This window comes from Ambystoma mexicanum, chromosome 11 (genome assembly GCF_040938575.1).
Source record: "Ambystoma mexicanum isolate Mex_15411 chromosome 11, UKY_AmexF1_1, whole genome shotgun sequence".
NCBI classification, from domain to species: Eukaryota; Metazoa; Chordata; class Amphibia; order Caudata; family Ambystomatidae; genus Ambystoma; species Ambystoma mexicanum.
Window position 1 is genome coordinate 1,330,478,602 of NC_090934.1, and position 22,945 is coordinate 1,330,501,546.

Below are 22,945 nucleotides of genomic sequence, written 5' to 3' on the forward strand. Positions count from 1 at the left end.
TCAGCTTGTCTTTGCATTTGCCCCTTAATCATCCTCACTGTGTCTATGTGTCAATTTCCATATCAGTCATTTATTCTATGTGTGTGTGCATCTTTCTCTGTGGGCAGCAGCCGCCTCTTGTTTCAGAGAGCGATGAAGGGTCTTTTATGCCCCAATCCTATTGCACCGTGACTGTACCTGTCCGGTCGGCATTGGCTGGAGGTTGCACTCCTTGTTATTGCCAGTCTGCCACTGAAGGCGGTGTTGTGTGAGTCTCTTTCTATCCCTCTATGTCTACAACCCACAGCCACTTTCCTAGCTTTCCTAACAAAACGAAGGAAACAGATGGAAGGGTTTGAACTTCCAAAAGACACCCAAAGTTGATGAATTGAAAGTTTTGAATGAATCGCAACTTCTGGCCTTGCTTCACGGCAGTTCCATTGCATAACTGTTTAGCCTGTGTGGGCCATTAAACATTGGGGACAGACATGTACACACCAGTCTTGGTCCGGCCATAAGTGGAAGCATTCCAGCCCTAACAGGTAAGGAAGTCCCCCTTGTCATGGCAAGACAAGCAAATCCAGACAAGAGTTGGCCTTGTTAGGCTGCAATTTCAAAGCACAAATTAGGTACACACAAAATACAAAGTGGGCATGGCTATGATTAGAGTGTACAAAATGCACCTGACCCCGAAAACTGAGCAGCATCCGATACAAAAGAAGTGCTATGTCTGCCACATGGTACCCACCCATAAAATAGGGCTTAGTATAGCATTGAACAGAGAGCACAGGACTGGATTTAACGCTGAGTGTGTCAGCTCTTAAATGCAGGGTAGACTTAAGCCAGGCTTACCAGTCCAATCCCAACATCAGGCATGTAGCCTGGCACAGATCTGAATCAGAGATCAATAGCACATAGGATTATTACCTGCCACGGGTCTATTTGGACAGGGCCATTGAGACCGCCATGCAATGGATTCCACTGTGGCATGGAGACCACTGTGACATGCCTCTGATGGCATCATTTTTCCATTGAGGGGATAGACACTTGTGCAGTGGTGGCTCTCTTCTAAACCTTTTTACCGCCTACGGTGCTAGTTCTTTTCTCATGTCTGCCTGCTGTGACTTTATTTTGTATTTTTGGGTTCCAGTAGAGTAGTTGTAAATTGATTTCCATTTGGCTCTGTATAGCCAAATGATTTATCCTAATTTGGAGTGGTTCCAACAAATCTTTCCACTAGTATTCATCCAACCCATAGCCCATGATTCTGCACACTTTGGTTCTCTAGATTTTTTGGACTACAACTCCCATCAGCCCTTATCAACATAGTCAATGGTGAGGTATTATGTGATTCGTAGTCCAAAAAAACTGGAGAGCCACAGGTTTAAGATCCCTGATCATAGCTAGTACCATCAGATAATGTGGCTTTAGTTTTCACATCCCTGCTGATAAAAGACAAGGTTGCATTTTAAGTAGATTAGGTAATGGACCTGGGCAGGAATCAGAATTTAACATTTACAATCTGGAAACTGAGCCGTGGACGATATCCTACTGACTCTGCCTCCCTCATACCAAGGAAGAGAATTGATTTGTTGGCGAGGAGCTGTCTGGGCTACTGCCAAACCAGTGGAAGCCATCTTCTCTGGGTGTTACTCAGTAGAAGCCATCTTCTCTGGGTGTTACTCAGCGGAAGCCATGTTCCCTGGGGTTTACTCAGTAGAAGCCATCTTCTCTGGGTGTTATTCAGTAGAAGCCATCTTCTCTGGGTGTTACTCAGTAGAAGCCACCTTCTCTGGGTGTTACTAGGTGGAAGCCATCTTCTCTGGGTGTTACTCAGTGGAAGCCATGTTCCCTGGGGGTTACTCAGTAGAAGCCATCTTCTCTGGGTGTTATTCAGTAGAAGCCATCTTCTCTGGGTGTTACTCAGTAGAAGCCATCTTCTCTGGGTGTTACTAGGTGGAAGCCATCTTCTCTGGGTGTTACTCAGTGGAAGCCATGTTCCCTGGGGGTTACTCAGTAGAAGCCATCTTCTCTGGGTGTTATTCAGTAGAAGCCATCCTTTCTGGGTGTTACTCAGTAGAAGCCATGTCCTCTGAGTGTTACTCAGTGGAAGCTATCTTCTCTGGGTGTTACTCAGTGGAAGCCATCTTCTCTGGGTGTTACTCAGTGGAAGCCATCTTCTCTGGGTGTTACTCAGTGGAAGCCATGTCCTCTGGGTGTTACTAGGTGGAAGCCATCTTCTCTGGGTGTTACTCAGTAGAAGCCATCTTCTCTGGGGGTTACTCAGTAGAAGCCATGTTCTCTGGGTGTTACTCAGTAGAAGCCATGTCCTCTGGGTGTTACTCAGTGGAAGCCATCTTCTCTGGGTGTTACTCAATGGAAGCCATGTCCTCTGGGTGTTACTAGGTGGAAGTCATCTTCTCTGGGTGTTACTCAGTGGAAGCCATGTTCCCTGGGGGTTACTCAGTAGAAGCCATCTTCTCTGGGTGTTATTCAGTAGAAGCCATCTTCTCTGGGTGTTACTCAGTAGAAGCCATCTTCTCTGGGTGTTACTAGGTGGAAGCCATCTTCTCTGGGTGTTACTCGGTGGAAGCCATGTTCCCTGGGGGTTACTCAGTAGAAGCCATCTTCTCTGGGTGTTATTCAGTAGAAGCCATCTTCTCTGGGTGTTACTCAGTAGAAGCCATGTCCTCTGAGTGTTACTCAGTGGAAGCCATCTTCTCTGGGTGTTACTCAGTGGAAGCCATGTCCTATGGGTGTTACTCAGTAGAAGCCATCTTCTCTGGGTGTTACTAGGTGGAAGCCATCTTCTCTGGGTGTTACTCAGTGGAAGCCATTTTCCCTGGGGGTTACTCAGTAGAAGCCATCTTCTCTGGGTGTTACTCAGTAGAAGCCATCTTCTCTGGGTGTTACTCAGTAGAAGCCATGTCCTCTGAGTGTTACTCAGTGGAAGACATCTTCTCTGGGTGTTACTCAGTGGAAGCCCTGTTCCCTGGGGGTTACTCAGTAGAAGCCATCTTCTCTGGGTGTTTTTCAGTAGAAGCCATCTTCTATGGGTGTTACTCAGTAGAACCCATCTTCTCTGGGTGTTACTAGGTGGAAGCCATCTTCTCTGGGTGTTACTCAGTGGAAGCCATGTTCCCTGGGGGTTACTCAGTAGAAGCCATCTTCTCTGGGTGTTATTCAGTAGAAGCCATCTTCTCTGGGTGTTACTCAGTAGAAGCCATGTCCTCTGAGTGTTACTCAGTGGAAGCCATCTTCTCTGGGTGTTACTCAGTGGAAGCCATCTTCTCTGGGTGTTACTCAGTAGAAGCCATCTTCTCTGGGGGTTACTCAGTAGAAGCCATGTTCTCTGGGTGTTACTCAGTAGAAGCCATGTCCTCTGGGTGTTACTCAGTGGAAGCCATCTTCTCTGGGTGTTACTCAGTGGAAGCCATGTCCTCTGGGTGTTACTAGGTGGAAGCCATCTTCTCTGGGTGTTACTCAGTGGAAGCCATGTTCCCTGGGGGTTACTCAGTAGAAGCCATGTTCCCTGGGTGTTACCAGTAGAAGTCATGTCCTCTGGGTGTTACTCAGTGGAAGCCATCTTCTCTGGGTGTTACTAGGTGGAAGCCATCTTCTCTGGGTGTTACTCAGTGGACGCCATGTTCCTTGGGGGTTACTCAGTAGAAGCCATGTTCTCTGGGTGTTACTCAGTGGAAGCCATCTTCTCTGGGTGTTACTCAGTGGAAGCCATCTTCTCTGGGTGTTACTCAGTGGAAGCCATCTTTTCTGGGTGTTACTCAGTAGAAGCCATCTTCTATGGGTGTTACTCAGTAGAAGCCATCTTCTCTGGGTGTTACTCAGTGGAAGCCATGTTCCCTGGGGGTTACTCAGTAGAAGCCATCTTCTCTGGGTGTTATTCAGTAGCCGATGGATAGTGGCAAGTGCACATTTTGCACACTGTTCACAGGACCAACCAATCAGCATGTCCAGCATCCTCATATCTTGCAATGATTTAATTTAGGCAATAATAACATTTCCTTTCAAATATTATGTGTGAAACTGATATGCACTATCAAGATCCTCACACTGGCTGTCTGAGAACATAATTTCTCTGATATTTAGAAAATCATTTTATACCCTTATTCGCTTGCTTTGTACTTTTTAGTTTGGCTATATTCCAAATCTATTGCACTAGAGTACAGATAGGGAGACATGGCGTCTGAGGAAGGGCACAAAGCTTGTAGGTGTTGTTTGGTTATTTACCCACCCATTGACTGCACATACCATGCTAATCTCTACGTCATTCCCACTCCGTTCCTGCCCTCCCCACCCAGAACACCTCCTCGTGAAACTTATTGAGCCTGCTTTAATCAAGCTTTACCATCAAACTTTGCACTCAAAGTGCCTGCCAATGTATTTTCAAAGCAGTCTTCTGAGAGTTAATGACTTAATTGGAGTTGTAAACCTGCTACTAGTGCGATAGAAATGTCTTAATTAGGTCTGCCTTCAGCCACTGTATTTATAAGCACTATGCATGTCCTTCACGGAAGTCCTGTTAAAAACAAACATTGGCTTGTGTATAAGTATTAGGTATTTGCCAGGCACTGCTAGTAGACACCAAGGTACTCGCACCATTTTGCACCTGCTTCCACCAATGGCCAGTCAGTGTCACTACAGCTGTGCCTGGCAAGTGCCTTTCACATGTGTACACAAAAGCCCAAACTGTTGGCATTGCCAATGCTTGTTTACTCTTACCTCTTCTCTTAGCAATGCTATGCTGCAGTAAGTATTGTCCTTCCTGTTCATTTCTTGCATTTATTATTTATGTACATCTCAGGTTGCCTTCTGAGCTACTTCAGTACTTACTCATATTTTAACCCTAATTCACCATACATTTGTTTTGTAATAAAGGCACGTTGTCAGACCTGTCATGCCATTTTTTTATATGTTGGCTAAAAATGTAGACAGTACTTTAAATGTTGTCTAAAAAAAGAGAAAATAACTATTACATCAATAGTTCTTAGCATAAATAGCCTATACGCCCTTTTTATTGGTTTATCCCATTGGCTGCTAATACTTTAATCTAGAGATGTTTAATAATGGGTGCAATATGGTACGTTTACAACAATCTTACCATATTGCACCCATGTGGGATGATCAATTTGAAATGCTACATCATTTGCAAGGGTTAACTGAGGACACCACCACTGGGCAAAAGTAGAGGGCAAAGCCCATTTTGAGAGCTCTCGTGCTACAGACAGGATGTCCATGGAGCCCCTGCACTTGTCTGACTGCGGCCTCGCCCCTCGCATACATAACTCATGCTCCTAGGTAAAAGTGGGGCATTATTACTCAAAGTCGAAAATTGGGAGTGCGAGGAGGGCCATCGTCCACATCCAGCGCCACCTGGGTGTGTAAATGGCAGAGGGAGGCTTTGCAAAATCCACATAGTATAAAATAATTTAGCCATGGCTTACTTTGAACTAGTCAAGCTGAGGTCCTGATTAAAGCTGGTGCTCTTAAGGATAAAAGAAACGTCGGTCCTAAGAACTAGCCATGTATAATGGTGCATTATCCATTGAGAATGGGTGATTACCCATTGAGAATGCTACATTATGCAATTGTGAGTGGTATATTATCCTGTTGTGAAGGATATGTTATCCAATTGAAAATGCTATATTATCTGATTACATACCATATTATCTACACTCTGAAAGGTTTGCTTGACTTGGCGTTTGTGTGCATCCTGTCAAAGACAATCATTTCTGCAGCCCTTTTTGTTGTGTTCCAGAGCTGGTAGCACCCAATATAGCCCAGCAGGCATTGCCACACCTCCTAGCATCAATGAAAGATCTCCGCTAATCTGAAAATCTGTGATTGCTCTACTCAAATCACAGTGCACTGATCTCTAATTATCTATCACTCTCCATTCACACACGACCAATCATCATGCATACATATTTTATCAATAGAAAATCCATATTAATACATTGCTAATCTCCCCCCATTCACCAGTAAGCTTTCATTCACCAGTAAGCTTTGAATGTATATTTGCCCCACAAATTCTTGTTTACAAGGGTTGTTGGCATGGGTAGTGTAGCTCAGTGGCAACACGCTCATCTTGGAAGCAAGACAATGCTAAGCAATGCAGATTCAAATCCCAGATCTATGCTTAAAAACCTCTTCAGTATTAAGTGTGTTAGAAAAACCAAATTACAATAATGATCATTTATTTGATGAATTGGGAATTGGTAGTGGTCTTGCCGTCCCCCTGGAATATGAACATCTGTTGTGGTTTTAAGGAGATCCCTAATCTATGAGAACATCTTCATAGATAAATGTTAGTTGCGACTACTTGCATATTATGGCGGCCATTTTGTAAAGCCTGAAAGACTTTTCGCATTCTACAGGCCCATTATACCAGTCATGTTGTGGATCCTTTTCCACCCACCTCCAAACAATATCCAGCGTGTTGATTATTTTTTGTCATGCAGGATGGGGTACAGGCACCAAACGAAACGAAGAGTGCCACCAGGCCAGCGGTATTAGATCTTTTTTCAGACTTCAAATTAGTAGGGTTGTGGGTGTTCTACTTGAATTTTTTGACCAGTTTTCCCTTACATTTGCTCTCTTTGGATGTGATAATCGGTCATAACCCCTTAACACCAAAAAACACGCTTCACTTTCTTTTGCGCAGTCGATCAGAATCACAGAAAGCGGGTACTCATACAATTATAGAGAAAAACGCCTTAGCGCAGAACAGCATTAATATTGAAGACGCTCCTGGGCGAACCCTTAGTGCGGCCTGTAATAGAAACCTACCTGTTGCTGCCCACAGAATAATAGAAATGAAAGAGGGACTCTACATGCATCTAAAAGCTCTGAAGGTTATTGAGTGGCCTGTTAATTCTGATATGTGTATCAATAGTTTATTCATTTCTGTGCCATGGGTTGGTCAAGCACGCTTTTGGCAGGCCAAACCTGGAATGCTCTCCATGTAGACATTCACAATTCCAGAGGTATTAGCATACTTGATCGTGGCCCAATTGACCTTTTCCAAATTGCCCACATTTTTTGTTTCAAATTCTTTAGCAATGCCAGTCAATTTTACTTAAATATAGATGTGGGGTGGGGTAAGGGAATCGGTTAAGTTGGGGGAAGTGGAGGGAGGGTCTACCCCTGCATTTTCGAACAAAAATACAAACAAAACAGAATTCGTTCAAATCGGAAAAGGTCTGTTTTTTCAGAAAAATAGACCTAAACCAAAAAAGAGAAAGCACACCTTTTCTATTTTGCTACCGTGCTCCTCTCTTCTTTTTTTAGGCTTTAGCAGTCTTATACCCGTGTGGTCAAAGTGGCAGGATCCCCGATCGTAAACATAAACATGTGTATATTTGATATTGTTGAATAAAATAACTTTCGTGCCCATTTCTTGTACATGGGTGAACTAGTTTTAGATCCTGACTTTGATTTTATTTTTGTTTCAAGAATGATTTTTACATTGCGCAGTGGCTGCTTTCATGGACATTTTTGTTATCCATAAATAAATCTTTTTGAACTGAGCGAAACTACTGCGTCTGTGTTTGGTGTGTGGGCTTGCTTATCCTGCATCAACATGCTTTCACTTTTAGATCTGATGGGTGTGGTTATCGGGTACGCTTGTAGAATCTGTATAGCCAGCTTGCACTCTCTTGCTTGGGCTCTCTTTGAATCATGTTATACTTATGGAAAGCTACTTCAGGTATGTTCTAATACATTTAATCTCAAACTTAATCACATTGCCAATGATCTGAAAATGTCTAATCTGACTTAGAAGCAAGTCCCAGCAGCATGAGGTGTTCCAAGGTTACCTCTGAGCTAAAGATCTCTGTGCTCTCAAATGAAATATATCCATACCAGATTCAGTGGGGTCAGTGTCTATGAAATCAAAATGCCATCCAGTATCTTGGTCATTCTTTGGGGTACAACATGCAAAAATAAACATGGGTTCTACGTCGGACGCACAGAAGCTCCAATGGTCCCCATACCTTTCCTTTGATTAAGGCTCTCGCTTGGTCCCTATTCCACTCCACATCTATGAGGAAGACCATAGGATTTGAAGTCAAATCTATCCCTCACTGTACCAACTCCCTCAATGCAAATCTCTCCATGGGACGTGTGAGCAAACTTCAAAAGACACCAAAACTTAGGGTTGAGTTGCAGTTAAACAGAATCAGGTAGTCTGTCTCCTGCAGCCCCCTTCCACCAAAGCTGACTTCCAGTGAAATTCAGTAGGGAAATCAAGGCACTCTTTCTTCCTCACAGGTGCCCGTGCTAGAATGCTCAAACTATCTCTGCTATGGCTATATAAATGTTCTCAGTTCAACTATCGCTCTTTTCTTTCTGTTGATCACGGTGATATGCTTCGATTAATGAGAAACTGTAAAGGGAACCAGCTCCCCCTTTAAAACGCGTTCCACTTCCAACAGTTTGAGGTTACGCAGTCTAGGAAGGAACTTTTTGTCAAGGTCTGCCCTCCTGCAGTTGTTAGAATCAAGCACCCGAAGGCAGTGTAGGCTTCTGCATCCGCATTGTGTGTCAATACTTCAACCAGTCAATCATCTGCAATTAGAAGTGTCTAATCCGGGGGCCTCCAATTCCATTCCTCAAGTGCCCCAATCACACCAGGTTTTTGGATGAACCACAGGCTATGTGGATAACTCCCATTCAGATTCACTGTATTCAAGTGTATTTTGTGTGGATTTCCTGAAACCATGGGGTGGATTTGGCTCTAGACATGGAGATCCTTCGTTAATCCCGGCTGTGAGACTTCTAATATGTGCTTCTTTTTTTAAAAAACTATCAATCCTCGCGTATGCATCACTGGTTACCTATGAATCTGAATTCACAACACTTGAGTCCTTCTACAAGGAGTTCCAATTACCTGTACATTTGCAGTTGGACCCCTCCATAGAGTATTCATATATCTCTTATCATGTGTGAATTTATATCCCCCAAGTCCCTGCCGCTGTTCACAATTGTTAAATCATCTGTTGCATATATTTACTTGTATATAGATCTGTATGTGCACATCTGGAACTATCTTTACATAGAATTCTTCATCTTGGAACCTTATTCAAAGGCCATCTCTCAAGTTGCACAAGCTGTTAATAGTTTGTAAATCAAAACGTGTAGACTTCTCATCAATGATCACACATTACTGGTTATCAAACAATCTGTATTTACACACATGAGATCATGCTTGGTAAAAGAGAACTTTCAATCTTGTTTTAGCCCCCAAACCCTGAAGCGTAGGGGAATTCCAAAGAACTACACAGTCCAACTTCATGGAAGTGAACACTGAGATGAGGCTGGAATCTTTCCTGACCATGTAGGAAAGGGACTGGGCAATGGCCTGCCGGGCAATGGCAGTGCTCTATAACTAATCAAGTCCACCTATGAACGTGATCATTAATGCGAAACCATGAAAACCAAAAGAAACCAGAGGAGTCCGACAAACCAAGACACATCCATGTGACTCTCGAGTCTAATTCAAATTATACGCTGGTAGATCTGATAGTGGTGTTTGAGAAATTAGTTGGAAGAACCTTTGAAAGAAAGTCTGGCGCGATATGCTGAAGCCACCTGTATACATGGTGTGTGGGCAACATGGTATCATCAGGGCAGACAGCTTTCGTACGTGTGTTAGCGCGTGCAATGCTGAACATGGATCAAAAAGGTTAGACAATGAGATCTGATGCGATTTAACAAAGAGGAGTCACATGCTGGTCGGTTGGCATTAGTGTGGCCACAAGTTCATGAACTGGAGTGAGAAGTAACTAAGTGATAGGAAAGGCATTATAAGGGCTGATAGTGAGATCGGGAGACAATATTTCGCAATGTTTCTGCAGAAGGACTTGCAAGGAAGACGCGACATTGCCACAGACGGCACCAAATCAGGAAAAGAGAAACCAGTTGTGGGAAAGGTCAATGGAGGACATGTCACGGGATAGAGATGTTTGAATTTTAATAGTTGGGATCACAACATTTTCAAACACTTTGATGAGTCACTGAGTTGGGGGCAGTTTAAGAGTTTAAGGGGATGCCTAGGCAGAATATAAGATTAAAGTGTGTTGCCACTGTATGAGTGTTTGGTGAGACCTTGCCGAGAAGTAGTTTAGATTTAGAAGTCACATCCCAAAACGGTTTGAGACCTCCCAGAAGAAAGCTCCCAAAATGATTCAGTGTTTGCCTTGAACTCTTCAAGAAGGGAGATGAAAGGGCCCATATGCAGAGCAAGCCAGGGCTGAGCAGAAGAAACTTAAGTAACACAGAGGTATAAATGCATTGTGGCAGGTGAGGTTATTTAATGGGCAACGGGGGGCTTGAGAGCAAGGATCATGAAATATACCCCCGGTGGTGTCACTCTCAGTCTAAAGTTTCCCCCATGCTCGTCCCCAATTTTTTAAAACACCCCTACCCTTGTTTTCAACATTCTTTTTAAACACCGCTTATTCCCGAAATCAAGGCGTCCAGGAAACAATTACAACTCCCTGATGCTTGAAATGTTCTAACCTGCACAGGCCACCCAGACATCTCTGTGCATTGCCTACTTGTCTTCGCTCATAGAAATGTTTCACACAAGCATCTTCTGAATCAAATGCACAAGTGTTTCTGCATTATTACCTCACTGTTTTCATGTTCATGTTTGAGACATTGCAGACTAGCTAGAAAAAGATCAGGCTTATGTGGTGCAGGCCCTTACTGTGGAGTATGCAGACAATGTGGGGCTTTTGGGGTGCCAATGGCCGTTCCCAGTGAGCTGTGGCTTGTCCGGGGAAAGGGCCATTGGCATTCTCCATTTCACACTTGTGTCTGTCCTAGCCCAGCAACAAAAGACAAGACTTAAAATAAATATGCAAGAAAACACACCCTGGATCATGATTTCACAGAGGCAAACCTCGGTTTTTTACACTCCGAAAAGCACAATTTACTTTGTTTTCAGGAACGAGGATGCGTACCACCCAACAGTTTCCGTGCCACCGCTGGGAATATAGCCCATATTGGGGTGGGGCTGCAGCTTCATTGCAAGGTTTTTAATCAAAATGACAGCATAAAAGTGCCCTACAGAATTTGTTTGGATGGACAGATGTAGCAGGGATTGGGGAGGGGTGATCCTTGCTGAAGATGTAAAAGAGGTTGGTTCCAGCCTGCAGGGAAATTGGCAGCTTGGATGGGTCTAATATGCTATATTTGCCCTGTCGTGTCTTATTGATGATTATTCTGTTTTCATGAACTCTCTGGACCTTAAAGTTAATGCCCAAAATCAGCTGTCATGGTGTGTAGTAGGGGGAAGTGTCTACCCAAATTCCAGGCCATGTTTAGAAAGCTGTGTTAATCCACATAGTGCAGCGTTTCGATTACCTGCAGGTTCGACGTTCATCGAATTTCACCGCTGAAGCCCATGTGAATAAGTAGACTGCAAGATTCAAACAGGCAATCTGGGGGGGCGGGGGGGCTCGAGCAATGGGCATGTTTAAAGCAAAACCAGTTGAGCTGGTGCTCAAAGTATATAATGGCAGATATGGGTGCACGGCAAGACTGAGCACAGCCAGGTGGTAGAGAGCACTTTCTTCAAAAGATTATTGAGGCTTCCTCGATGGGCTCCCAATTTTGAGGTGCACCAGGAATTGGGCTGCAGGTTTCTTAGTGATCTTATTGCAGCTAAGTCATTGGCTCGGAGTTTGGGGGAACAGTAGAGCTGTTCTGACTCATGCACCATTTAGATATCTGGTGCCCAGGGACCCCCACCTGAAGATTCCCTGGCATAGGCATGTAAAAGTGACATTGGGCGAGGTGGATGACGCACAATGTTTTATGTGACATATGTTATGCCGCTCAGTCACCTAAAGCCTGAGAAAGCCCGGGTACTCCAGCATATCATGGACAAAAGGGAGTCATATGCGATTATGAGGCCTGCCAACAGGAAACACACACGATTACTGTGGGCCCAGGTCTCCAGACGTATCTGCGGTGGGCCCAGAATCCTTTGCAGCATATTGTTATCACCAGGGACAGGTTTAACTGTATTAACCTGAAAGCAGTGAGGGCGGCCTGGACTAACGGGAATCAGAGTCAATTGTGTGTCTTTTGTGAAGCACACAAAGACGATTTGGCACACCTTTTATTGTTTTGTCCAGCTTTTTCGCCCATCAGGGAGCGCATGCATGCTCTGTGTTACTTGCTATGGGCGGGTTCAGTTCATCCGGGCGGGGCTCTATTATTGTTTTTAAAGAATGTGCTATCTGTGTGGACATTTTTATTGAAATCTGTTTGAAATGGTTTCCTTTTGTATTTGAGTATTTTTGTTATGATTTTAATGTTGTTAGAATCTTAAGTTTGAGATTTGCAATTATATTGTATATGCTGCTATTTCTATGGGTATGTTTTGTATTCCCGAAATAACCTTTCTGAATGCTATATTTGCTGTCAATTTGCTTAATTCAGGAATCCCTAATCATGTGCACATGGACAGTAGTACCCCAAGGGTGGCAAAACGTGCAATGACCGCCTGCAGATCCAGTTTCCTCTGTGAGCCTTCCTCTACATGCTTGCAGTGACCATTGAGAGGGTTCTAATCCTCATCCAGCCCCCAGGCCCACAGCTTCATTCATCATTTACAAATCCTTCCCCATGCCCCACCCATCCCTCATCATCTGGAGGGTCTATTGACACAGCTGTAATCATTCACAGACCCCAAATTACCTGTAAATCGATAGTCAGACTTTGCCAATAATGGGCGATGGGTTTGGTATGAGTTTATCTACAGTCAATCACGCTCTGTCCTTGCACTGCCCCCAAGCATCAGTAGGGCTATATCCAGTGGCCTCCACACGTGGGAGTGTCCGTGCACAGCCCCTTCACACATCTGAGATACGCCTCTACGGCCAGTCTCTAATCATTAAACGCCACTGCTCCATACGGAGTTCAGTCGTTCTTCTCAGCCTTTAAACTATTCCAAGCAATAGTAATGTCAATTAATGACGCAAACCTGTGCCAGGGAGCGTGGAAAGCTCCCATGTAACCCTACATGGAATGGCATGGCTGTCTCCGTCTGAAGACTTGTGTCTCCAGAGCTCCTCTCGGCTATGCGCCTCGAAATGAGTGCAACATATACAGAGCTATGACGCGCTTACAACCGCCGTAGCTCTCTTCCATAGATTCGTTGTTGGCCCTGGTTTGGGGGGCGGCTCCCTTGACACAAGGAGAGGGTCATAAGTTGAGAAATTCTGTAAACTTGTATTTTGCTTGTCAGACGCTTCATTGGCAGGCAACATAGATGCGTAGACATCTAGGGCAGCCAATGATCTGCAAGAAATGCCACCCTCTCTTTGTGCCGGCCCTATTCACAGACTTCGGATCATCTCTGCATCTGCCCAGCTATGGTGCACTGCAAATCATCTGGGGAGATGCTGGTCCAACACTGCAAATCATCTGGGGAGCTGCTGGTCCAACACTGCAAATCATCTGGGGAGCTGCTGGTCCAACACTGCAAATCATCTCGAGAGCTGCTGGTCCAACACTGTAAATCATTTAGGGAGCTGCTGGTCCAACACTGCAAATCATCTCGAGAGCTGCTGGTCCAACACTGCAAAACATCTGGGGAGCTGCAGGTCCAACACTGCAAATCATCTGGGGAGCTGCTGGTCCAACACTACAAATCATTTAAGGATCTGCTGGTCCAACACTGCAAATCATCTAGGGATCTTTTGCTCCGACTTCAATAGTCTACAATCCACACATTGGTAATTGTACAACTATGATACAGTGCAAATCATCTAGGATCCATCCATTGATCCAAACAACACACAACATATGACTCTGCAATTGTACAGTTACGATGCAATGGAAAACATCCATGGATGTATTTTGACAACTTGAATAACCCACACACAATCTACAAACCGGTGCTTGCGCGCCTGAAATGGATCTCCAGTTATGGGAGATGTTGCCTGTTGTGTTCTATTTGTGCACTGCTACCTCCACCCTTTCACAAAGGATGTGCTGTGTGGTGTGTTGTGCTTGGGCTCTGACGTCCTCTTTTTTTAATTAATCTTTTTCTTAAGAGCCACTTCTTTGTCTTAAATCCCGTTTGTCATGTAAAAGATGTTGCAGGCTACACAGGACACAGAAAGAGGAGCCGAAAGAGCATAACAATTCTAATGCACAAGTAGACAGATTATAAAGCGCTCTTTCACCTAAAAAGGAATCTTGGCGCTGAGTGAGAGGTATTCCATCACGTAGCGTGCACTGGGTGTGATTATTTAGGGTGAACAGGTGTGTTTTAAGATGTTTCGTGAACCTCAAATGGGGTTCAGTGACTCTCAACACTGAATGCAATGGCTCCAAAAGGCGGGCAACCTGTGCAAGTCCTGCAACTATGCCTACCATCTCAGGTAATCAATATATAGTACGTGGGTAGTTCTGTTTGTTATTGATCAATTGATAGCACAGGAGTTGAAACACTAGACAGGCAAAGCTAGCTTCCATTAGCTGTGGAACCTTGAAAAATGAAAATGGCGGCCAGTCCCGCCTCTGGTGCACGCAGACGACAAATCACAAATGCTATTTGCAGCAGGAAAGTCCTGACAATACACGGTGGCCGGCACCACTGGTTAAATAATGTTCTGATTACAGGCTAACTGTGACATTACTGCTAATCAGTAATAAGAAGATGACATCACTACTGCTCTGTAATCGGTTGTTAGAGTCGGGTTGTGACATCACAATACCTGCCGTTTGAGCGAGCACGGAGCAGAATTCCAGCTGCCATTGCAACACTTAATTCTAGCCCTGACAATCTTGTCAAGTTCCTTTCTTAGAAAATAAAATGAGTCTTCTGTAGTACCTTAGAGTCCTTCATACTGAACTGTTCATGGTAGCATAATTATTTAGTGCACTACGCGAGTGCAAGAATCACTCTGCACGTTATTACTTATTTTAAAGCACAAAACAAAAACGTTTTTAGATGTATTACATTTTTTCTGCTACTCTTTAGAAGCTGCAAATCACGTTCTTTGTAATCCAGCTTCTACATTGATATCATTTACCAGAAACTGGAAGGTCTGCTACCAGGGCTGCAGGTAAGATTTTGAAGTGGAAGTATTTTACTGCCTATTTTTTAAAGTTGGGAGTGAAATTAATTTTTAGGGAGTAAAAATGTAAATCCAGTTCCCAGTGTGAGTGTTTTATAAGCGAGTAGAAAATGTTGTAACTGGGCAATGGAAATGTTTTTGTAATAATTAGTCATTTGCACTTATTTATTCATGCACACTAAATGATATGGGTTTACTTCGTCCAATCAGGGAGTAATAATAGTAGTGTCTTTCTGTGGTACCACTTGCACTACTGGTCCAAACGTATCCATGGAGCTGTGTGGGTGAAAGCAGGAGCACAGGGTCGTACGTGTGTTTCCCATTGTTTGTTGGGAATATTTTTACTCCCTATTTTTTATTTTTTGGGAGTATTTGCCTATTTTTAGTGAGTAAACGTGGCCGGTACACCCCTTATTTATAGGGCTGTCTCCTACAATACATTAAGCAAGAGGCCAGGTATTAAAGGTAGGGACCATGTGTAAAGAGGAATAAAATATGTCCTACCATGAGGCAAAAGGATAATGCAACTCTCCTTGGAGTTCTGTGACCTTATGAAGGAACTCGGTATTTGGCCAGGTTCCTTTATTTGGCTTGGTGACTACTTTCAATATCCGGTCAGATAGCACAGCGAGCTGAGCGCTCGTTTCTGGCACCTGTGCGTAGCCTGCTGGCGCAGGTTGGAATCCAGGCTGGGCCAACTCAGCCTTTCATCCTTCTGAGGTCGATAAATTGAGTGCCACGTGATGGATAATGATATCAGCGGTTATTACAGTGCTTAAATGCCCTCGAGTGAGCTAGCGCTATATAAAAACTGGTAATATTAACATTATAACGCACAGAGGGGGGTACTTTATCGAAAGCGATTTCTTTAATATGCATAATGATAATACAAAAGTATATATAAATTATTAGAAGTGTACTCTCATCCCTGATCCAAGTTTGTGCTTGATACCAGTTTGCTATGGTTTCAGCGAGCGCTAGGATAACCTTTGAGGGGCCCGCATCATATCTCCCCCAACAAGAGGGGGCCTGCCGCGAAGTGAGTCCAAGATGGCCGTAGATTCACCCATCATTGGTTACAGGTGGAGGATTCACTATGCACCAATGTCTGATGGGCTTTCGGGCAAGGCCTTATCTATAGCCAATCAGAGCATTAGTAACAATGCCGTTTGACATGTGCTCCCTATTATTTAAATTGCGCTCCATTCACGGCCAGAGACAGTTGCTCTATTTGTGTTGTGTTTTGTGCAAACGTATTTGTGTGTTTTCAGACGCTTGGAAGGTACTTGCGGCAGGTCGATTGTGATACACGCGGCCGCCAGAGGGCGCTGTAAGCTGCTCGCTTCTCATCTCCCTGAGCTTCCATCTTAAACTTCATGGACGCTGGTGGGGGAGCAGGCGGCGTAGCCTCACACCTTAAAGGCGGCCATCGGATTGGAGCAGGAAAAAGCACGACCAATGCACGCATGCCTCTTATGACGACGAGAAAATGCAGCGAAACTGCCGCCATCTACCCAGAAGTGGTATAATGTGACATAATGGAAGTGGAACCTTAGAATACACAGCAAGCGCGCGCCACACACATGTAGGCAGGTGGGCGATGCACATTGCACGGTTTGAAGGTTTGCGAGCCAGTGGCTGGGGGGGCCCCATGGGTGCCCTTGCCAGCTCTCTCGGGGACACCCTACCTGTGAAGCAACACTCTGCCCTGATCATTGGCCCCCGCGTTGCCGTCTCTTCTCTTGCATTTATCCCTCGCCAGACACGTCACCCAAAAGCGAAAGGTTCACTTCTGAGTCTTTGCTGGCAGTTCATTGTTGGTGGTGCAGTCCTGTGTTTTTTTTATATCCCATAATATAAACCGCATTGTATCTTTGACCAGCTGCCTGGCAATACTAAATCGTGATCAAACTTAGGGCAGAAATGAGTCTCAACCCTAGGTATTGCTTGATTGGTGGGGCCCTGGGGCAGTTCCGGAAGTGGTGACGTCACCAATACCCTGCGAGACAGACGCGACGATTGCTTCCTGATAACAATATATCGCTGTGTAGGGAGTTCACCAGCGTTCCGGCGAAATTGCCAAAAATCAGGGGTGATTCCGATAAAAGGGGGGGGGGAAGTATAATAGTATAATACTATCGAAAAATATATGGGATGAGGAGGGCAGCAAAGGGGGACAGGAAAGGAACATTTGTTCTGGGCCTTGCAGTGAGTTTTATAATGGCAAAAGCAGGAATACATATCCCAGATTGCAAAGGAAAAAATAACAGGACTGGATAAGCACCTACAAATTGGAATGGGTCATGTTGGCAACTATATGTGGCAATCATCTCCCTCCAGCGCTATTTCAATACCATTGCATTTATTAACAGCATCTATGATTACAGTGCTTGGAAACAGGCGTATCTAGAATAAGCACTATATAAAATTCCACATTGAATTTGACACACTGCTTATGCTTGATAACAGCGCTTCCAAGCAATCATAGTTGAAATGGTATCGAAATTGCACGGGAGGCAATGGGAAACGACCTGATTGGAAAGCGCTTTTCAATGGGAAAAACCCACTGAAAAACGTTTTGGGAATCGGAGCCCGCTGTGCGCACTAGAAACCCGCTGTAAACGAACATTCGTTTCGATCCTCAAATGGGATATTTTGGCGAAAGGAGTCCTGTTGAGCTGTGCTGATTTTACCCGAACTCGTAGAGCTTCGCGAATGTCCGCGGAAGAGGCCGAAAGCCCGGCCTAGGCCCGGGTACCGCGCCGTGTCCTGCAGTGGCCGGAGTGTGACTGTGTGTGAGTGTGTGCGCTTCCAGGCTTTGAATGGAATGCAGAATAGAGGGGGCGCCACGGACATTTAAAGCTGCATTATCGATTGCAAGCCATCGATTTGAAATCAGCACGTGCTTCCTCGACGCACTATTTACTCGCCCTCAGTCGCCGAGCGAGAAGCGGCCGCCTTCTGCTCTCACGCGCACTGCGTGCACTCCCTCGCCGCGGGGCTTGAACGCACAACAACACCCCTTGCATGTTCGATTCCAGCTCTGCGATATAAACGCAATGCCCTTTGAAGTGGAATGCATTTCGATTTCGTGTGTCTTATAATTGCCACGAGGTTATTCTCGCACTCACACCTGACCCTTCGTGGAAGGTCCCCCTAATTCTGTAGGCAGGCAGCCTGCTGGAGTGAGCTGAGATGCGCGTGGGCCTGATTTACAAAGCCAGGATTGCGGCGTGGCGCAACGCTTTTGGAAACCAGGCCCTGGTGTGTGAGGGGTAGAGGAGGCGTGTCGGGGTCTTAAAATTATATGTGAAGTCACTGGACAGCCCTCCTGTGGAATGTTCCAGGACAGGGCCCAATAGGGCTGAGGAAAAGCGGCGCAAATGGCAAGGCGCCTGTGTGTGTAAAAACGAGCGGCCTTCTTTCGATGGCTACAAGCTGTAAACGAATAAAAACACCCCACTCTCGTATTTCGAAAAAATAAGAATGTTGCGCAGTGTGCAGTATTGACATGTTGCCACACGTATCTCAAAAATAAAAATACGTGCACAAATAAGGCTCTTTCATTGATAAGGAAATTGTGGTCTCTGCTGGAATTGAAAGTGCGGGCGCCAGGTTCTGTCGCCCCACTGTGAGCACCCAGGGCCTCCTTTCCCTGGCACGGCTGCGGCCAGGAAAGAGTGCCCGGCGCCCTCGGATCCGGGAGGTAGTTTCCATTATCGATCCTATGCAGATCAGATGGAAATCGGGATCCATCCGGGCGGCCTGTGATCCACGCGGGCGGCGGGAGCCGGGGCCGGTCTCGCTCCCTGGCCGTGTCCCGGGATCCGCGCGCCTTCGCCCACACCGTGTGGCGACCCCTGTCAGGGGCACTTCTTAACATACGAATTAAGCTGCCCCCAGGACGTGTTCGGGGGGCTATACATGGATACCTGGTAGACAACAGAACCCACTCTTTTTTTAATGTAATGTAACCTGCACCGCGATGCATGCCGGCCCATAAGCAGAATTTGTTTTTAAATGCACCTGCTGCAAAGAAAATACACAGGCCGGAGCCAAGGCAGTTATTTACCAGTTACACACCAGGCCCGCAGAAGGGATACAGCGGCCCCTGCAGTGACAATAAACACAGCTGCTGTGTGCACCGAGGCCCGCACCCTGAGTTTGGGTCCCTAAAATGGACGCGTGACCCTGACGCGGCTCGAGCGCCCGCAGCCCCCGGGGACACATTAATGGAGACCGCTGCGTTAATTAAGAAGCCCTGGTATTGGGGGAAGCGATTGTAATCAGCGCACGCCGGCACCACACACAGGCACACAATAGCAAGCATGCACACCTTCTCGCATATTCCTGAAGACGGCCCATGCTGTATCACACACAACACACAGTCGAAGCATTTGCCCACCTACCCACACGCATAAGCACGGTTTCACGGCGCAAAAATCCAACTCCACAAGTCACACACTCCCCCACAAACACGCACACCGCGAGACCCGCAGGAGGCAGGCCTCCTTATCTCACAGACACACACAGCAGCCACATACTACGATCAGCCACATACTACGATCAGCTGGGAAAGAGGTGTGTGATCTCACACAGACACACACAGCAGCCACATACTACGATCTGCCGGGAAAGAGATGTGTGATCACACACACACACAGCCGCCACATACTACGATCTGCCGTGACAGAGGTGTGTGATCACACACACACAGCCGCCACATACTACGATCTGCCTTTGACAGCGGTGTGTGGCGAGGTGTGTGAGACCCGAGGCGCGCCTCCTTTTCTCCCGCTCAGTGGAAACTCCGATGGGTGGGAGGGGTAGGGGCTATAAATATCGCCGGAGGGAAGCATCGACCGATAAGATCGATAGGTAAATCGATTGATCTATAAGTGACATAAGCACACACAAGACATTTGCATGCGGAGAGAAGCAGAGCGAGCGTGAGAAATCCCCGAGCCACGGCCCGGTCTCACCGCAGTCTCCTTTTTTTTTTTTTTTTTTAAATAAAGATTATTGTGTTCACATTTCCAGAATTCGGCTAAGAAGGCAAGGGGCATCTATCTGTGAGTGCTCCACGTGTCACCCCCGCCCGGCAGCCCGCACCGGGTAAACCCCGCATTGTCCAGGGCCGCACTCCCCTCTGTCACGGACACGCGCGCCCAATGGGGGAGGCGACGGACAACTTGACCCAGTGCACAGTGCAAAGAGAGCGGCCCTTGACGGATTGTGGGATTAAGTGAAGCGTCGCCGCGGGGCTTCCTGCCATTAAAGTGGAGGGCCCAGACAAAGCGCTGCGGCGACGGCACCTTCCCCCGCAGCGCCCTGCTCCATAGCACACGCAGCAATGTACACTTACATACAGAAACATAGGCATCTTTAATAAAATGGGATACTGTCTAGAGATAAAAGCACCTCGCCGGCGATTTCTCAGTAATATCTTTGTGTGAGCTCTTGACATGCACATGTGTATTCTCAATGATTAGTCGTGTTTGTGCAGTGCCCACATGCACAAGGGGCGTCTAGTTTGTGGAGCTGCTGCACACATGCACAAGGGGCGCCTCGTCTAGTTTGTGGAGCTGCGACCCCCGGGTGTGTGTGTGTGTGTGTGGAGCGCTGCGCGTTTACGCTTCCCCTGCGCCTGTGCTTTTGTTCCCTGCGCTCAGCGCCGAGCGCGAGGGCGCGCAAGTAGCGCGCCTTCCGCACACTCATCGACAGTAATTGACAAACACAGCGCGGATAGATGGCATCGATCGGGCCCGCGGCGGGGCCTCATTGATCGGCGCCGCAGACATTCCTCGAAGCCAGGCTCACCTGCCAGCCGCAGCGCCGACATCCTCTGGAACTCGGGCTCCTGCAGCCACTTCCACATGCGCCGGAAGGTCTCCCGGCCGGACTTGAGCTTGCTCCAGGGCTTGGGGTTCCTGAGCAGGTCGGAGAGGGTGCCCTGGGAGCGGCACAGCACCCGCTGGGCGAAGATGGCCTGGGGGATGCTATAGCGCTTGAGCTCGGTGGTGATGCGCTGCGCCACGTCTTTGGTGTTGATCTCCTCCATTTGGCCGGCGCTGCCGCCGCCGTTGCTGAGCTGCGAGCCCGCCAGCGACGGGTTCTGCTCCCTCGGGGAGCCCAGCATCTGTCCGTGGTTCTGAGAGCCCAGGTGGGCGTGCGGGTGGTGCGAGATGCCGTTCAGGGGCACCATGCCGGAGGAGGGCGGGCTGAGGTGCTGCTCCCCGTGCCGGGAGAGCATGGAGGGGTGGTGGGCCTCGAACCCGTTGGGCGTGAGCATCTTCTCCGAGGGCATGGCGGCGCTGGGGTGGGCGTAGTGGGGCAGCCCCTGCTGGGAGCTGTGGAGGCCCCCCAGGCCTGAGCCCGAGAGGGGCGACAGGCTCTGCCCCATGCCCGATATGTCCTTGTGGTAGGGGGTGTAGAGGTTGTTCATGGAGCTGAGCGCCCGCTCGTCCCTCATCAGGGTGAAGCTGCCGCTCACGTTGCCCCCCGGCAGGCGCTGGTGCGGGTGGTGCGGGTGGTGCGGGTGGTGCGGGTGGTGATGCGGGAACTTGTCCGAGACGGTGGAGATGGGAGGGAGCGGCTGCAGTGGGGTCAGCGTGGTGTAGGTGCTGCTCATGCTCATTCCCGGGGGGGTCTCGCACGCCATGGTCATGGTGGGGTGCAGGGGTCCGGACAGGTGCTCCGGGGGCCGGTGGTGGTGGTGGTGGTGGTGGTGGTACTCGCCGCCTTCCAGGAGGGAGGACATGCCCATGGCGCGCGGGTGGCCGGACAGGTGGCTGGCGCGGTGCCGGTGGTGGGGGCTGCCGGTCATCACGTCCTCATGGCCTCCGACCCCGTGTAGCTCGCCGAGGCTCTCCATGCTCAGCTGGCCGTTCATCGCGGGTGTCCGGGTGGGCAGCCGCCGGACCGCACATCTATGAGGCGGTGGGCCAGGCCGGCTCTCCCTGGCGAGTGCTCTGGGGGCTCCCCGGCTTCCCCCGGGCGGTGGTCAGGCGGCTGCCCGGCTCTCCTCTCCCGGATAGTCCTCCAAAAAATCCCTGGGCTCCCCCCGGCAGCTCCCAGATTATGCCCCCCCCCCTGGCCAGTCCTCAGGCAGTCCCCAGGCTCCCCCCTGTCAGTCCTCCGGCAGCTCCTCTCCTGTCCGTGGTGTGCTCGGCGCTGTGCAGTGTTCTCATGTGGCGTGAGACCCCCGCTCCTTCAGGGTCGATGCTGCAGCCGAGATCGCCGTCTGGTCGTGTCCCTCGCCATCTCTAGCCATGTCTCACCGTTCCAATGGCTTTGGCTCGAGTTCTGCAGCTGCTGCCGCCGCCGGGGAGAGCCTGCGCATGCGCAGCGAAGCCCCCACTGCCTCTGACATCAGCACACTGTGCATATTAAGGGAGCTGCGGCCAGAGGGGCTTGGACTCAGCGAAGCTCTCCAGGAGCAGTCAGCCTGTGGACCGGGGCCGTTCACAGGCTGGGTGGAGCAGCTTATCCGGGCCAGGCACGGGGCCACAACACGGCGGCGTGTGCAGCTGGCGCAGCAGAGCAGAACGCAAATACGTGCGTGTGAATGCTAGACACGTACATTATTAGTTTTTATATATATATATATATATATATATATATATATATATATATATATATATATATATATATATATATATATATATATATATATATATATGATTACGTGATGTTATGTACCCATTCTGAGAATTGGGTCGTATTTGTGTGAATATATATATATATTTATTCATTTGGCTATACATACATGCCTCTGTATACATATATGTGCATATTAAGCAGCGCGTATACAAACAGAGTGGCCAAGTTGTCCGAGTCGTGTTAAT

General features: G+C 47.5%; 1 protein-coding gene across 1 annotated transcript in view; it reads right to left on the reverse strand.

The window, feature by feature from the left end:
• The window catches only part of ONECUT1 (one cut homeobox 1), an 81,446-nt gene extending 59,277 nt beyond the window's left edge, over positions 1-22,169 (reverse strand). Inside the window, exon 1 of the mRNA XM_069624852.1 lies at positions 20,919-22,169. Coding sequence (XP_069480953.1) covers positions 20,919-21,990 — 1,072 coding nt within the window. The 5' untranslated portion in view covers positions 21,991-22,169. The remainder of the gene's footprint in view (positions 1-20,918) is intronic.
• Between the last annotated feature and the right edge of the window lie 776 nt (positions 22,170-22,945).